Raw genomic sequence first — 18444 nt, 5'->3', positions numbered from 1 at the left:
TTGTTGTGGATAAATCATAAGTGCAGGCATCTTCTCATGCCATTGGGTCCTACGGTGATCAAGTTTGAGCTAAATGCAATGACTTTCAAACTTGCAATCCTGCATGTTGAAACTTGCATTCTTCTTCCATATCAATTGTGGTTCGATGAAATTTGCAACTGTGGGATGTCTGATGCAATATTTTCTATCTTAAGTGGGCGCCTCTTCTTTAGGTTTTCTAAGTGAAAAATTCTAGAATTATATTTTTATGATAAATAGAGGTCTTGGGCATGAACGTAACTGAATTAATGTGTTCTTATAAGTTATTTTAGTTTATTTGATAATAATTGTAAATAAGCTATTAAAATAAGCTGCATATCTTATTGGCTAGCTTATGGCTCATATCATGATCTAAACATTATTTTCTTTTCTTATAAATAGCTATGTATTAAGTCATATTAGGTGTTCAATTAAAATTTGAATTGAATCATTGGCATTATTCTCCCTCCCGTATCATTTAGCTATTCCCATTTTCAGGAAACTAACTCTCATCTAAGAGATACCAACTCTTTAACTTTCAAAATCACATCTAAGTCATTCAACATTCCTCCCAATTTCACGAAATGTCTTTCTTTTGATTTTAGGCAAAATTTCAACCTCCTCCTTCCGATCTCTCTCAATAGCTCTCATTTGGCAAATCATGCAGGAGAGGATAAGAATTTGCATAAGAAACCCTAATTAGGGTTCAATGAAAACATCTTGCATGGAAATTTATCATCTTATCTCCCTTTACATCATCTTGCATGAATTTTGACTACAATGAAGTCATCTTGTTGTATTATTCTTGATTGGTTATCATTTAGAAATCATTGTATCTTGAAATCTCCAAATAAACTTAATTATGCATGCATAACAGCATCTAGAGATGAGAAATTTTAGAAAGCCTAAATTTTAATAAAACCTAGAAAGGCCTCTTCATTTTCTTGCATGGAAATGCTCCGTCCTCAAGAAACCAAAAATTGCTTATAAATCCTTTCAATTTCATAGCGTTCTATATCATCATTCATCATTATCTCTAATCCAACTCGATATAGTAATAAAATTGTATCGTGGTATCAAGTTGATCCTATATCACTAAAAAAAATTCCAATAGACTACTATCTTTGCCCTAATCTGCTAACCAAACACCAAACTCTTCACTTTGCCAAAATTTCTCAACGTTACACTACATCTTTATCCAACCATACAAACCACTAATTTACAACACGGTATGATTTTTTCAAGACCAAAGATTGTGAAAAAAAGCATGATTGTATTACATTGAGTAATGCTTCTTCTTCTGTGATTTTTTTTTTTTCTGCTTCGCAATTTTAAAAAACCAATATTTGACTTATGCAAAAAACATGCAACCAAAAAGCCTCACAATGCGAGTCCATCTTCCGCATAACATTATAACCTCAAACGAAACACATGCTGTCATGCAGAATATTAGGAATGACCTTTCTTTATTAGATTTAAACGAGAATTTGACTTTTAATAGGACACAATGGAGAAAAAGGATTCATGTAGCCGACCCCACGTAGTGGGATAAAGGCTTGATGTTGTTGTTGTTGTTGTTGTATGACACTACTGATGACTTCATTTCGCACAAAACAATGAAACACGATTGCATTACAACATTAGAAGCCTAAAGATACTCTAACAATCTAAAATAACTAGTGATATGAGTGTCATACGATCAACAGAACCCATTATTCAATATAAAAGACGTCAATTAAATTTTCCCAAGCAATCTCAAAGATCAGACTTAATCTCACCACAAGAAAATGCAACCTTTATAGTTAACATGCCAAACAAAGCAAGATTGAACAATTTAATAAATTCTATGCACCTCAGCCTTCAAAAACTAAAAAAAATTATAGGAAAAAAAAAGGGCAAAAAGATCATAGAATTAGAAAAAAGAATAAACAATAACATATTTCAATCAACCCTCGGAGACTGTTTGGTAATAGAATTTACACTGAATTTATCGTGAATTTAAGCCAAATCCTACCAAATAGCCTGAAAGACCAAAATAAATCCTACATAATCTTATATCTCATTCTACCCCATTTCACTATAAATCCTGATTTACTAAATCCGGTTGTTCTGCAGATATAATGGATTTATGCAAAGAACAAAGTAAACTCCAAAGTCCATGTTGCGAAACTGCTCTTGGCTCCATGTTTCTTACCCATTCGAAACCCTACACTATACATCGCAGATCTGCTCCTTGCCCACAGTTTATCATTCATCACAACACAGGTCCTGCACAAGTTCCCCTTTCTTATCCACTTCTTCTCTTAGCCACAAGAACACTGATCCTCCACCAAGCACGAGCGAAGTGTAAGACATGCAATTTTTTATCCGACTTTTGTCTTCATTATTTTTATTTTTATTTTTTTGTTTACGTTATTTCCAATTTGAAATTTTGAGATTTAATCAGAATTTTTTATCATAATGTAGTCTAAAAAGATTCACTTATGTTAATATTTTAGTATGTTAGTTTCAACAGAAGTTCATTTCTATAGAGTAAAGAGAAGATGATATAAAAAAGTGTTAGCACGAGATCTTGCCTCATTGTTTTAGCAAAAATATTTTTATTTGGTATGTGGTTTGAATTATTTATTCATTTAATTTTAGAGTTCATCTTATCATCATTTTTGTTTTTACATAAGTATTTATAGTAAAATGTGTTGAGCTTACGTGCGTTTAAGTAGATTTTTGCATTAGCTTTGTTTATGTCAAAAACATCTTAAAGATAAATTAGCCATAACAATAAGTTGAGCATGGAAAACCCAGCTGATGATGCAACCTCTTATAATTCAACTATGCCTCCAAAACAAAATTTTGTTTTTTGGATTCACGAGCATTCCCCATGAAGTGGGATAAAGGTTTGCTGATGTTGTTGTTGTATTCAAGCGAGCATCCACTCAAGGAGAAAATCAACTATAACCAAACATCTGTTGAGCATGACTAAGAAGACTCAGTTAATAAATCGACATGTCAATATAGAGCGAGATGCAAACACTGTGAGCGATCAATTCTAAACAAATATCAAATATCAAACATATATCAGATGGTTTGGTTCGACTGCCGATTTGTCTATGTTGCATCTGGCACAAGCAAAATTTTTTATTTTGTTGAACCTAATTTTACTCTAACTTGATTATTTACTAATGTACTGTTTCAATGGCAGGTAATGACTCACATGCGTCACTCAACTTGATCAATAATATCACATTAATGATGCAAAAAAAAAATGGTGTTCCAATGTATTCCAATCTTAGATATTTACAGTCTCTCGTGCTGCAGCAAAGCCGTTTCATGAGTATATACATCTGTGATAGTATCTCCTGTTTTCATTTTATCAATATGATTTCTTAATAAATCCTGTTGTAGTTAACTTAAATCCTAAAGAAGCAAAAAAAAACCCAGAATTTAATTGGATTTAATCTCTTTCCAGCCAAACATTTATCAGGATTTAACCGCCTAAGAGTCTAATCAATCTAGTTTTACAAGATTTAATAAATCCTATTAGACTTAAACCCTACTTGCAGCCAAACAGCCCCTCAAACGCTAAACTAGGGTTCCCGTTGTTTGACCGTAAATGAATCTTCGAAACTCAAAACCGCGTATATTCTGATGGATTAAGAGCAAGGGCTTGACATTCGATGCGATGAGAGAAAAAGGTTCCAATTACCTTGCAGATTGGGCAGCTGGATTTGAGAGCGACGGCCCTGGCTTCGAGCTGAGAGCCTTTGGACTTCTGGTTCTTCTCCGCGTTTCTTTTCTGCGCCTCAATCTTCTGCTTCCCCCTCGTCATCTCTCTCTCTCTCTCTCTCTCTCTCTCAATCTTCCGGCTTCGACCTACTATTGCCTTCTGGAAACTTCACAAATGTATATAGTCAGGTATGACTTACATACGACGATGGACGTCAAGGTCGTTAAAAATGCAAATGGAATCCCTGCTTTTAAAGCAATTCAGCTCCGTTCGCGTCCGTCCTATCCAGCAAGAGGTTTTTTTTTTTAAATATTTGTTTCTGAATATCCTAGTAAAAATTTTATTAAGATAAATTAAAAAAAAACAATTCATTTGAGTAAATAAAACACATTTATAATAAACAATATACATATTAAAATTTTTAGTAGAGTATCAATTTTTTTGTTGAATTATGCATACACATATTCACATCTATTTAAACTATGATAATTTTATATTCATAAAAAAGACTTAATTATAATAAAGAATTAAAAATATTTTTTTATTAAATTTGAATGAGAAATTGACTCTTAATATAATACAATAGAGAAAATGGTTTAACGTAGCTAATCACACATAGTGGGATTAAGGTTTCGTTTGGGACGGCTTTTTTATTGCTTCTGAAAATGGAGTTTTAGTAAAAAAATTAAAAAAATTGTACTACAACTCCGTTTTAAAAAGCAATAAAAAAGCCGTCCCAAACGAAACCTAAAGCTTATTATCGCTATTGTACTTTTGAAAGAAGTGTCAAAATTTGATGTAGGCTAACACATAAAAACTTCAACAAATCTCAAATAAAAAATTGATTTGAGTCATTGAGTAACAAAATATTGAGCACAATAAGCCTAAAAGTCATTGAGTAAGTTTTGAGATAAATATAATTGTTGCGGGCTAGAATATACGTTGCAATAGAGTTAGAAATTTTTGTCTCGACGTTGTATCGATATCCACCACACAAACAGAAGAAAAATGAAACACCATAATTTTTATGTGGAAACCCCTGAAAAAGGGAAAAATGATGAGGTCACGCCTAGTTGAAATGATTCAACTAGTATTTGATTGGATTACAAATGACTGACTCGTCCCTGAAATTAAGGACGCCCATATTACAATAATCAACCGTCGGGTTGAAAACAAATTACAAACGGAGATCGGAAATCTGGTAACGTTTAGTGGTAGGGCGAAAATCTGTCTTCAATTGACAGTTTGGTAAAAGTCTGGCGTCAGTTAGCTGTTGGGCAAAAGTCCGGCATTAGTCGGCAATCGGGCAGAAGCCCGACGTCAGTCGTAGGTCGAGCAGAAGTCCATTGTCGGTCATTTGCTAGGTGGAAGTTCAACGACATTTGGTGGCTAGGTTGAGTCCGACGATGGTCAAGGAGTTGCAAGAGAATTCTTTTTCTTCTCTTCTTCCTTGGATCCCTTCTCATGAGAAATGAAGGGTTTATTTATAAATTTCTGAGAGTGGCATAGACAGTACATATGAGGAAGATCAAGGATAAATTAGGAGTGGTTTGAATGGACGAACAATGTTGAATCTCTTGATTGTGGACTGTTTATTGGGCATTTGAATGTCTTAATGATATCAAAATTCGGTGATCTTGGGCTTGTTGGATTCGTCTCGTCGAGCCACTCGATTCGACTATAAGCATATAACATTTGGAAACCGTTTGGTAATCCAAATTATGGTTTGAACCTTACAAATGCGCCTCGGGTCTTTGATTTGGACTCATACGCGCTCGGATTGAGTAGAATTTGGTGTCGTCAGATTTATATTTTTGAGACGTTCAATTCGACTGTAAGTTTGCTAAAATTAGAGTTCATATGATCCCATATTTGATTTTTGAAGTTTCCAATTTGTTTTTGCTTCGACATTCGTGCTCAATCAAGATAAATTTTTGATGATATATCAACAATGTATAACTAACCAATCAAAATTAATATCAAATCAATCTAAGAGAAAACTTGATGATTTTGAAATCTATTATGCTCATATTTGAATCTAAATATTCTCACAAAATTTTTTTCTGAAGTCAAACCATAGGTGCTGGACTCTAAATCATGTAAGGCTCAAATTTGTCTCATTGGTTCCTTGAATTTTAAATGAATTCATTAACAAACCAATTAGTCCATAAACTAAATTGAAAATCAAAATGCAAAGCATTATTGCGCACGACACAAATAATTTTCCATAGAGAAGACAAATAAAAGAAGATTTATGAGCCTATCTCAGCTAAAATAGTTTCCATTCCTTATAGTCATTCATTACAACGGGTTGCTCTTCCTAGACATTGAAGAAGGTGTTGTTATAATACAAAATATGAGAATTGCATTGACGTAGCTCACTTTGACTTGTTGGTTTGGAGGTTTGGCTATCTGTCAAGAGGTCTTAGGTTCAAATCTTATATATATAATGTGTATGAATTTGTCTTAATTGGCTCAAAAGTCCAAAAAATAAAAATTACATTGAATGCCTCATATAGTGGAAGTAAATAATCTACATATATTGATGTAGTGCATATTATGTGAAACCCCTTGAGTAAAAGAAGCTAAACTCTTAAATATCGAGGCCCGTTTTGGTGTAATGGTTGTAGTTTCATTTAAGTAACTCCACAGCTAAGCGTGCTCATCTCGAAGCAATTCTGGGTTGGGTGACCTTCTAGGAAGTTACACCAACATGACAAAATCGTGAGGCTCTTAGACCAAAGCGAACAATATCTTGATAGTGAAGAATTTGGGCTGTTAGATATTGCATATATTGCATGGGGACAGAGACTACCCTGCTCCTTGAAGGAGCAAGAGAATTGGATGATCAAGAGTTAACAAGCAATTGAAGACAAATAGACTACATAATAAAAGAAAAAATTCATCATCATAAAATTAAGTCTTCGATTTATAGAAGGAGATAATCTCTCTCAAAATTGAGAAGTTTGTAATAACACATTAAAATATAAAATTTTCTTTAAATGCTAGTTAAATTTTTGTACATATGTAAGATCCTATATCTATAATGCTAAAGCCAAGCACATAATCCGCCAAGATCATCCTCAATGGGAAACACCCAAACAGCAAATAGCCGCAGAAAATAATATATAGATTGCTAAAAACTCAGTCAAGCCACATGAAGCATGAATCATTCCAGATAACCCGGTAAAAGTCCAGGAAAAGATCAACGAAGAGACCAGAAGAGAAGCCGAACCATTCAAACAGACACCTGCATGGAAAGAAATACAGTTAGCAGAGAGACGGTCAACAAGAACTTTCAGAGTTTCAGAATATTTCCTTGACAATAGTAAAATAGATATCCAAGTACAATTCAAACTTTTCATGCGAGTTATCTGCTAATAGTGTTTGTTGATGGCTAAATTTTTGAACTGGAGCAACTATGAACTAAGAAATAACAATTTTTATCTCATTTATTATTAAGATATCATACCAGCTGCATACTTTCAACATCACTAATCTAGAAGCTTTTCTAATTCACTGTAGCATAAGATGGCTAAGGCCACGTTTGTTTGGCTGAAATTTCTCCCTTTCTGATTTGAATCGGTGAAAAAATTATAATTTTAATGTTTGTTAACACGACTTTTTCAAAATACTTTTTTCTATACCTCCTCCGTATTTCCGCCGATCTAAGAAAAAAACAATTTCTGCTTACCTGTTCTAATACCTCCATTTAAAAACGAAAAAAAAGGGGTCTGGGAGAACCAAATGAGGCCTAACTTATATTTTTTAATTCAATGAACTTAATATGAACAAAGCGTCATGGATTCCAAAAGATAATGCACACTGCTATAAAATCAGGATAAGAAGTATTTTCATAAATTTAGGCTTCGTTTGCGACGGCTTTCTTACCGCTTCTTAAAGCAGTTTTTTTAGTAAAAAAATAAAAATTTTGTACTAAAAAATTGATTTAAGAAGCAGCAATAAAGCTGCCCCAAACGAAACCTTAAGCTCTTTTCAGACATTCGAATTTCTGATAAGTGATAACTATGTGAATAATATTTATAACTATTTCAACAACTAGTTCTCACTTCTCCACATCTACAACTGATTCAATTGCTTGATGTACACGCCAATTAAAACGATATGATATCTTCAAAATTAACTTAAAAAGAGCCAAAAAAGATAAGAATAAACTCCTATTTCCTATAGTAAAGAGAGAATCATGGAGCACAAAGAAGAACAATTAGAGAAACAAATATCTGTAAAGAAGTGAACCTGAAGTGTGTTCTTGTGTTATTTATGCCACTTGGTTGATTTTCAGGGAGCAAAAGGAAGAACATTTGTGATATGGGTTTGATGCATATTTGCATCTAGGATCTACGTTATTCCTCTGTGTCCCCCCCATACTTCTGCTACTTCTTCCTGCGCCCACAATAGCAGCAATTCCTGTAAATTTGAGCTCATGAAACATCCAAATCAAAATTTTAAAAAAAGTTGCAAGAAGATAATCCTGGATTCTAACAAACCTGGCTTGCCTTGCTCTATCTCAGTCATCTTTTGGGTTCTCTGAGAGCAGTTTTTTGTACATTGATGATAAGGATTAGATGCATACGAGCAATTAGGATTCACCTTATTAGTACTCACAGTCATCGCTCTTTCCTTTCTTCCTTCTACTTAGCAATCAAAAAGCATACAATATTCATCAAGATCAAATGATATGTCAATGTTTTGAATAATTTAAACCATTAATTATAAAAAACCTGAAGACATGGAGGGAAGAATGAAAGAAGCTCCCTTTTGTGAGCTTTTTTTATTGGGGTTCCTTCGAGTGCAGAAATCGGTACACTTGTGGAAAGGATTGGATGCGTACCCGCATAAAGGATTCACAATTCTTCTTACTTCCGTCCTCTCTCCATTTTCCTCTACACCAACAGCTCTTGGAGCTGCTCCGACCTCAAAACGAGGAGCAAATCAGATGCAGAAATTCAAAGCAAATTAAAGAAGGAAAAATGAAAGAATGAAAGAAAGAAGACGTTGGAGATAGGCAAAACCTAATTGATATATAAAGAGGGAAGGAGAAAGAAAAGCACAAAGAAGATCTGTGAAAAAATACACGAATTTTAAACAAGTTCTTGTGTTCATCTAGTTTATGTTTATATCATATTACCCCAAGTTATAGACTATCTTATTATGATTACTAGTGAAAATTTATAATTCTAATATTTTTTTTATACAAAGAGGGCATCTCATTTTAATACCAAAAATAAAAAATCTTGAAAGCATCCGAAAATAAATTATAACAGAAAGTTTTAAAATCATTAAATTTATATTAAAATTAATATCATATGTGAATAATTTATGATACAGTAATCTTTAAGTTCTTTTTTTTTAATCCTTCATAGGGGACTCTCCCTGCTGACCTTCCATCCGCCACAAACGGGGCTCGATAAAATAGCAGAGAATAGAAACGAAAGAAAAATAAAACGAAGAAAAAAACCTAAGCTTTCATCGACGGCCGAATCCTTCGATCGAGCAGCTCTCTGCGAACAATACTTGTTGCAGACGTGGTAGGGATTGGAAGCGTAGGTGCAATGTTGCGCCATTCTCATCTGCTTTTCCACGCTAAAGGGAACAAGAAGAAGATGAAAGGATTTGTCGTCAAAGCCAAAGCATTTTAATAACAGAGATTAGAAAGAAGCAAACCAGTGTGAACGAGAAGCCGAGAAGAGAGAAGAAAGAAAAAAGAGACATTGGCTGTTAAGAGTCCCGCGGAAGAAGTAATTTGACTTTTTAGGAGCTAATAGCTGAATTTGATGGGATAAAATAATATGCAATCGTCCAATTTTGAGAACTAGAGAAAATATATATTGAAAATTAGAAATTCAAACAGAAATAATGTTTAAAATAATTTACATATTGAATACTACACACAAATCCCATATTGAAATTATTTGATTTTTTTCTTAATCTCTTATTACATATAAACATATAACCAATTTTCTCAGTCCATAAAATAGCTTTTGCTAAATAATAAAAATTTGTTGTTCCCTAATATAAATTACTACCAATCATAGCTATAGAATTAGTTATATATATATATATATATATATACTTCTTCCCTTTTTCCCTTTCTTATTCTCCTCCCCTTACGATGCTTGATGATTAGAGCGAACACGGGGGTTGCTGCCGCCGGAGGAGCTATCAATCTCGCCTCCTCCTCCTACAACTTGTTGGGTAGCAAAAGTCATCCAGTTGGCCCTACCATCGAAATTCAAAACCATCGAGTGCAGCCACTCGAATCTCATCCATCACCGAATGATGCATAAAAGGTTACCGTGATTTCCTGCTGACACGCTACACCCAACTTCTCCTCGCTCCCTTTCTCGATGTAACTCTCCCTATCTCTCAAGCACAAAGCATGCCCTATGCTCAATTCATCTGCTTAAAGATAGGGGTGTCAATATTTGACACCCCAAAAATCACATTTGTCAAATGAGTCTCGTTCGAGTTCAACAAATTGACCCATCTAAAAAATTAGGTAGGGTTCTGGTTGACTCAAAAATCCAAGACTGACCCAGAACCAACCCGACCAAAACTACCGCTGCAAATGAAATCCCATAGGCTAGCTCCGCACGGACCACTCTACGCCACTGACCCACCTCGTCATCCCGCTACAACACTCGATCCATCATTGTCTCTCCCACGGCTTCATCGTCCGCCTCTTCGCACGGCCCTACATTCCGGCCACCATTTTGCCCTGTTCGTTTGTCAGTCCAGCAAGTCTGCCCGTACTGCCCATTTGCCAGTTCGACGTCTGCCTCTTTACATGGTCCCACCATCGTCCTGAACTCATGCCCATTTGCCAGTCCCGCGAGTCAACCTATCATGCCCAATGACAATCATTTGCAAAATCAATCCTGAGATGTTGGGAAGATTAAACATGGACGAGCATCGGTGAGCTGCCGAGTTCTAACCCACCACAGACAACTAATGCCTCCTTCGACGATGTTCCTTCTAGCGAGACAACAACAGGTTGGTGGGTTATGTCGAGTTGAGCGGGGTCCGAAGCGAATCAGATACTGGTCTGAGAAAATGACCTGTTTAAAAAAATGGGTCGGGTTCGGGTCGGGTCCGATTCCAAGTTTGATTCGAACCCAACATGTGACCCGATTTTGACATCCTAACTTAAAGACACAATATTACCTTAATTGGGTGTGAGAGATGAGACTAGGTTGGTTGGACTGGTTTAGTTCAACCACCTGATTTTGGTAATTACATAGCCTACCATGTATAACAACATATGATTGATACCAAATCCTATAATCATAACCTTACAACCAAATCCTTGCCCCAAAAAATCCTGTAATCGTGACCCGATTTTGACATCCTAACTTAAAGACACAATATTACCTTAATTGGGTGTGAGTGATGAGACTAGGTTGGTTGGACTGGTTTAGTTCAACCACCTAATTTTGGTAATTACATAGCCTACCATGTATAACAACATATGATTGATACCAAATCCTATAATCATAACCTTACAACCAAATCCTTGCCCCAAAAAATATTGTCACATGATAAGTAACTCTGAAGGATAAATGTCGGGTCTTTAAAATCGCTATAAATATTGCCTCCTTTATTCTTCCTCCATTCTTAATATCCCACTTTAGACAAAATCATTGTAACATTGATTATAAAGGCACTTTATTTTCTCCCCTCCCAAAAGTTTACTTAAGCGAGGGTTTACTTTTTATAATCAATCCCTAATTTGAATAACAACATGTTAATCAATTGCAAAATGGATGTAAATCATTTGATTGAACCACTATAAAAATTCTTCAACGACCTACCATGTTCTCTTTTGATTTTCATTTTTCACAAAACACTCACCTCCTAGCTCCTCATCAAGTATCCAACTTAAATTGCACATTCCCTTCTCTCTTTATGAACCTTTGAAATTGTACTCTTTATTGTCACCTTGGCTCGAGGAGCTTCATCAACAAAAGGGATTGATTATATATATTTGGAAGAAAAAAAGATGCAAATAATCTACTTTAATTAGAGTTGCAAGGATAATCAACCATGATAGCTAATCTTTCTCTAGTGTTTTAGCAATTTGTAAGATTCAAAATATGATTAGAATCTTGTGGTGGCTAAGAGACCAATATAATATTGATGAGGTCATTCTAAGCATTAACATCCTCCTTGCCAATAAGAGAGAAGGAATGAAAAGTTGAATACACAAAAAAGAAAACATCCTACCATCCATAATATAAAAAATATCTTCATTAATAATAATATGAATGATAAAAGAGAACGGAGAGGCTTCCATATTAGTATGAATATAGCCAACATCATCTATAGGAATCACTATCGGTTCCAACAAAGTTGAATCAGTTGCTTTTTTATTGACATTTTAATCTACATTACTAACATTCTTGCATAAATTAAAAGGCTTCTTGTTATTGTAATGAAAATCTCATACATTGAAATGATATAATTTGCATGCACCAAAACCCTCACTTTTGATTTCAAATCTTTCCGGGCCCGCCCCTTCTCCAACGGTCATAAAAAGAACTAGAAGGAAACAAATCAGGTCGCACACACGTCAAATTGATGATATAACCGTTTGTTTCCTATGCCTACGACTCGGAACAAGCTGAGCTCTTTCTTCTCCATTGCAATGGCTTCTCCCTATTTCTCCCACCTCCCTTCTCCCGATGATTCAGACATCGACGCCATCATCTCGGAAGCCACCGATCTCTGTGTGCTCGAACAGATCGCCGCCCTCAACACCGCCCATCTCTCCGATTCCCTCCTCCCCACTGACCTCGAGTCCCGCTTTAGAAAGCTCAAAACTTTTCCAGGAGCCGATCACCGGCCACAAAATCCTTCACATTGTTCCGTTCAAGAGAAGGAGAACATACCCACTTCCTCAATCCAATCTGAGAACTTCGAGGAATCAGGAGAATCCAAATCAGAGATTATCTCAACTGCAAGCCCAAAACCAGAGAGATTGAAGGATTATAAGAAGGAGCTACGAGATGAGGTTGGAGCATCACCTTCGGTGGAGAGAAGATCTCCTTCGCCTACACGTGTGATTTGCTGTTTTGGGTGCTCGCCGAAGAAGATGGTGCAGAGGAGGAAAGGGAAACAATGTGAAGAGATCTTCTTGGATTTTGGAGTCTCTTCGATGAAAGAACAGAGGAGAAAGCTGGAGAAGGTGTTAAAGGAGCAGGAGAGGGCTAGCAGGGAGGTGGAGAAGATGGTGGAGGTCATGGAAGAGGCAGCTGCGAGGATGAATGCAGAAGCCTTGGATGAGCTAATGAGTGGAGATGGAGACATAGAGTTCAAGTAGAATGCCATGGTATTTTGACAGTTCAACGTTCTTCTCCACATATTATAAAAGACCTCCTTGCTTTTCTGTTTATAAGTTAATATGTTCATTTTTTCCTCTGTGCATGCCAAATGTTTGCCGAAATGTCTCTTTGTGTTCTTTATTCAGTATGAGATATTTACTAACGCGTATTGTAAATCGTTTTCACGTATACTGAAACTACGAGTCATATGAAGCAAATCTTTCTGTAATTGAGTTGCATTGTTAGTGCTTAAATAATGAACTTCATAAAAATTCTTTTAGGCTCAGTTTGGGTTGGATCAGTTGAAAGACAGGAAATGAAAATGACAAAAGAATTGAAATAGAAATTGTTTTTCACCTGCTTCTTTGGTTGAGGAGAAATTGAGTGAAATATGTGAATGATAATGATAATCTAATAGATTTTCCCCCAGTTTTCCACAAAGATTTTCAATGGAAAGATACATTCATACATATTTCCTACATAAATTTAATTCTATCACCTATAAGCACTCAATATAGAGCACACAAGTAAAATTCATTTTGTATTTCATCCTATTTCTTTAAATCAAACAAGCCCTTACAGTCAAAACCTCCTTTTACTGTTTTATATTAGATGTTTCAAATAGCTAGTGTGGTAAGCTGCAAAACTTTCTTTACTAATTGTTGGAATACGGAAGATTTGGTGAACAAGTTGGGTAAACTTTCATGAAATGTGGTTCCAAATAACTTGTGCGAAGCCTATTTCACATGAAGGTCAGGCAATTCACATCAAAGAGATGGAGGAATAACATGGATTATAATAAGATGTTCTATTTAATAGGTTAAGATTAAGGATAATCACTATAATCATAATTTCTACATAGCCCCATGCAGTTTAACAATATATGCTTAATCGTATTTGCTTCTAACTAAACTTTAACTGTTATTACATCTAAGGTCATCTCCAATCGAAAAACTCATTTTTCACATCAAAATACAATAATACTTCAAAATGAAGTAACTGATCTCCAACTGAAATCCATTTCCTTACATCCAAAAAAGAATATTCAATGTATATTCTCTTATATTTAATTTTATATTTATTTTTAATCATATCTTCATATTTATCAAAATTTCAAATTAGACCTACATATAAAATTTTTAACAAAAATAAATCTTACTTGATAAATTAATTCATAATATAAATATGCATTTAAGAAAATAAAAATTGCATTAGAACACATAAATAGGAACAAAAAAAAAATCTAAAAATATAAACTAAATAAATTTTAATCATATCTTAAAATTTTTTGTGTTATAGGATTTGCTGAAGAATCACGTGAAAGAGGAGGAAGATGATTACCTTCGCAGCGAGATGAAGAAGATAGTGAAAGAGGAGAAAAAAATGAAGTTCGATTAGAGATGAATTACTGTATTTCAACTGATCATCCAGTATGATGAGTATAAAATTTGAATTTCAAAATATTGCCTAAATTATGAGTGGCATTTGAGATCCTGATTTCAATTGATCGTCCTATATGATATACATCTTACAGTACGATTAATTCATCTTACATTAATTATCATAATTAGGTGTTTTAATTATTTTCTGATTAGTTGATCATACAATATGAACAGTACGATATGAATCGTATAGTATGTTAGGTATGTCATGATATTGTCACTAACTCAATCTCTTGAGTGTGTGTGTATGGTTTCCAAACTTAGTATCCACCAAATATATAATTTGACTCAAGAAAGATAAAAGTACATAAGAATTAAAAATATAGACTCTTCATGACATACCTAACACTAGTTTATCTAATCTTGAGCTGATCAAACATACAAGTGAACGGTGGATCTGAAATATTAGTGCATAGAAAAAAGCAGATATGCAATAATATCAATTAATAGGAGACAGCATAATAAGAAATCCAATAATATTTATTATCATCAAAATCGCAGGGTTTAGATCCAAATTTGCAACAAAGTTAATTTATAAATAAGTTTGAATAATATTTAAAATTAAAGGAATGTTTATAATGTGCTTGAAAATATGTTTTTATGTTAGAACATAAATTCAAAAAATAGTTGATTAGCTAAGAACAACAATCTATTAGATTAATATTCAAAGAGCTGCCGTTTCAAAAGAAAAGTTCCTCATCTACAATCTCGCTTTTGGTATTTCCATTATATATTTACATTATTAGAATCAATAAGAAATTAAAGAGAACTGTTTAGATTTCAGTTGTGAATGATCCACAGCATATATAACAAAATACTAAAAGAGGAATATATTTATATATAAAGGGACCACCAAATAATACAGAAATAAAATTGAGTGCATCGATCAAAGTGATAAAAACAGGTTCACGCTGAGATTGCATTCTTCACATTTCAAATATATCAAAGAAATAAGATGAAAGAAGTTTGCTTATGTCTAAATATTGATCTTGTGCCGATCATAGCAGCGCTCTTCTAACTCTGGATGACATTTCCAAATTGTTAGACGTTCCAAAGAGGGAGGAAGGAAGGTTCAGTAATTCCCGAAGCATAGGAACGCCCAGAATATGTAGAACCTGAAGAAATGATAAGCTTTCCAAGGAGGAAGGGAGAGACTGTCAGGATTAGAGTAATGAAAATTGCAGCTTAGAAAGAGAAGACTTAACTTTCAGAAACCACTGCTCCGCCTCATTTGGAAATTAAAAACCACCTCATCATTATCCTCAATTGTCAGCTTTTTTAAGGAGGCGATACTTCAATTCTCACCTTCTCGGGCAAATTTATGTGACGCAAGTTTGTAAGGTTCTTGATGTCAGGTAAAAAATCATCACCATAAGGTTGGTTTTCCCATGGGCTATCATAGATTATGTATTGCAAGTGATAAAGATTGCTTAGAGATCTTGGCAGCATAGTCAAACTACAACCAACAATCTTTAAGTATCGAAGATGTTTTAAATTTCCAATCTCCTCGAGTATTACTTTCAAGTATGGAGCAAATACGTATAATAACCATAGGTTTGTCGATGCTTCGAATATTTTTGTAAGTGCACTGCAAATATCTTCATCAGAAACTTTATAGAACAAGAAAAGAGAATGCAAATGTTTAAACTTCTCAATCTTACTTAAGATGTATGGCTTTGCATTTAAAACAGACAAGTGTCGAATAGTCTCAGAAATTTTGAGAAATGACTTTTCATCATCCAAAACATCAACGCATTCCTGTGCAAAAAATTTAGATGCTGACTCATGTATTAAATCATGCATCTTGTAGTCATCTCTGACAATGCAGTCATATTTGACCTTGTCAAATAAAGCTTTTTTGAGTAAAACATCAAAATACCTTTCTCCGATATCCTCTATTCCTTGAGATGGCTGAATGAAACCCAAAGAAATCCACATTTGGAGTAAATCATCTCTATTAAATAGATGATATTGTGGAAATTTACAACAAAATGCAAAACAATTTTGTAGAGGATTTGGCAGAAATATATAGCTCAGTCTTAAGATGGAATGGATATATTTATCATCCAATAAATTGTTTTCTAGAACTTTCCTCCAATGTGATTCATCCAAGTTCTTGCTTAGAACACCACCAATGACCTTCGCTGCCAATGGAAATCCTAAAAGCTTTTTAACCATCTCTCCAGCAATGTCTCTTAAATTTTCAGGGGGGTTCTGTCGGTTCTCTAAACCAGCAAATGCATAAGACTTAAGGAGCAGCAAACACTTATCTTCCTCCAAGCCCTCTAATCTAACTATTTCCACCTTCTTTGTAATGACCTTTTCAATCAACATTGCAACCGAGTCCATTCGAGTTGTTACCAAAATTTTACTATCAATATTCCCATGAGCCAGAGGGGAGAGCAACTTCTCCCATTTAATAATATCCCGGTTCTCCTCATCCTCCTCCCAAATATCATCCAGCACAAGTAAGAACTTTTTGGACATCACCTCCTCCTCGAGACGCCCTTGAAATGCCACAAGCGTCTCCAAACGAGGTCTCTTCTTATTAAGACATTCCAACATATCTGCAATGACTTTTTTCACATCAAAGTTGTTGGAAACTGAAACCCACATTTTAAGATCAAATTCCTTTGTAATTTCATCTTTATAAACATGTTGCAATAGAGTTGTCTTCCCCATACCACCATGGCCCACTATGCATAGCAGAGAAATGTTACCGTACAAAGTAGTTCCCCGATGCTCATTTGATGATTTCCTCAGCCACTCCATAACACGTTCCTTCTCCTTGCCTCGACCGATGAGATCATTTGTAGGGAAGGATCCTGTTTCACGTTCTTCAGACAACTGACGCTGCTGCTCCTGCTGCTCCAGCTTTGCGCTATCTATAAGATGAAGAAAAGTACTAACGTCAGCTGAAACTTTACCTAGTTTCTTCACAACCGCCTCAAGCCTCTTCAAGTTGGGATCAACATTGAAAACACTTTTGCCAATTTTGCGAGCACGTTCAATCAGGAACCTCGAGCTTTCCGAAAACGCAGTACTTTCCTGATAAAATTAGCGAGAAATAGATTATCATATAAATATATTTATTTGCAACCAGTATCAAAGAGGTAGCTGATGATAAAGAACGCACTTTTGTTTCCCCAATGTTTTTTGAAAGCTGTTCTTTAAGCTTCATGTACTCAAACTCATCGAGCACATCATTTGCCTCATCAACAGCATCTCGCAGCTGCCATATCCATTCCTTGAGACCCGGGGTCTGATCGATAATTTTTGCTTGGTTAGCGGCAAAGACGACAGCTTGGATCTTGGGGTGGTTCTCTCGCAGCCTTTCCAGCTTCTTCTTCATGCCCGTCCGCCATCCGACTTGCTCGACCAGGTAATCAGAGCAAGCTTTGATGATCTTGTTCATGATGGGACCAACAAACCATCCCGCCACCTCCATGGCACCCAAGATCGAGGTAGAGAGAGCAGAACAACTGAACAGTAGGAGAAACACAGATTGATTGGAAGAGATAAGATTAGATAGTCTGTAATAATTGAGAGAAAGAGAAGATGAAGCTGCCGCGTAGTCGGTAAGCCGCTGAAGTCTCTGTCATAAAATAAGAAAAATGAATGCTTTTTTATCTGCTTATGATGAATAATTTGATACTAATTTATATTTTTATGTAATATAATTGAATAAAATTTTGAACTTTTTTAATTGAGTTAAATGGGCAGGGTTAATTTTTTTAAATATATTTAAATTATTAATATCAAATATATAATTAATTAAGTTTTTTCTTGAACTCATGAAAAAAACTTGTACATAATTTTATTAAGATTTTAAATTCAAGTAAATTGCTATAAAAATAAATGAATGGCTTTGAATATTATAGTTATTATCTTATTTTGATTTAATTCATTTATTTCCCTA

General features: G+C 34.8%; 4 protein-coding genes across 4 annotated transcripts in view; 1 reads left to right on the top strand and 3 right to left on the bottom strand.

Annotated features, from left to right (window-relative positions):
• The window catches only part of LOC110099613 (growth-regulating factor 5), a 30030-nt gene extending 26027 nt beyond the window's left edge, over positions 1-4003 (bottom strand). Inside the window, exon 1 of the mRNA XM_028701448.1 lies at positions 3720-4003. Coding sequence (XP_028557281.1) covers positions 3720-3844 — 125 coding nt within the window. The 5' untranslated portion in view covers positions 3845-4003. The remainder of the gene's footprint in view (positions 1-3719) is intronic.
• Positions 4004-6647: 2644 nt separating this feature from the next.
• LOC110099605 lies at positions 6648-9533 on the bottom strand. The gene is made up of 6 exons (XM_028701445.1): positions 9428-9533; positions 9222-9346; positions 8485-8667; positions 8251-8394; positions 8000-8170; positions 6648-6992 (listed from the first exon to the last, which is right to left on the bottom strand). Exons 2-5 carry the CDS (start codon positions 9331-9333, stop codon positions 8022-8024), a joined length of 588 nt encoding a protein of 195 aa, XP_028557278.1. The 5' UTR covers positions 9334-9346; positions 9428-9533; the 3' UTR covers positions 6648-6992; positions 8000-8021.
• A 2811-nt stretch (positions 9534-12344) lies between these two features.
• On the top strand, positions 12345-13343 carry LOC110099612. The gene has a single exon (XM_020826810.2). The coding sequence runs from the start codon at positions 12363-12365 to the stop codon at positions 13080-13082; it is 720 nt and encodes a 239-aa protein (XP_020682469.1). The 5' UTR covers positions 12345-12362; the 3' UTR covers positions 13083-13343.
• Positions 13344-15803: 2460 nt separating this feature from the next.
• On the bottom strand, positions 15804-17973 carry LOC110099606 (putative disease resistance protein RGA4). Its single transcript, XM_028701447.1, has 3 exons — positions 17662-17973; positions 17210-17573; positions 15804-17092 (listed from the first exon to the last, which is right to left on the bottom strand). Exons 1-3 carry the CDS (start codon positions 17971-17973, stop codon positions 15804-15806), a joined length of 1965 nt encoding a protein of 654 aa, XP_028557280.1.
• Between the last annotated feature and the right edge of the window lie 471 nt (positions 17974-18444).

The sequence above is a fragment of the Dendrobium catenatum genome, unplaced genomic scaffold (assembly GCF_001605985.2).
Source record: "Dendrobium catenatum unplaced genomic scaffold, ASM160598v2 fragScaff_scaffold_1715, whole genome shotgun sequence".
NCBI classification, from domain to species: Eukaryota; Viridiplantae; Streptophyta; class Magnoliopsida; order Asparagales; family Orchidaceae; genus Dendrobium; species Dendrobium catenatum.
Note: the sequence above shows the minus strand (reverse complement) of the source record. Positions and strands in the feature narration are given on the sequence as shown.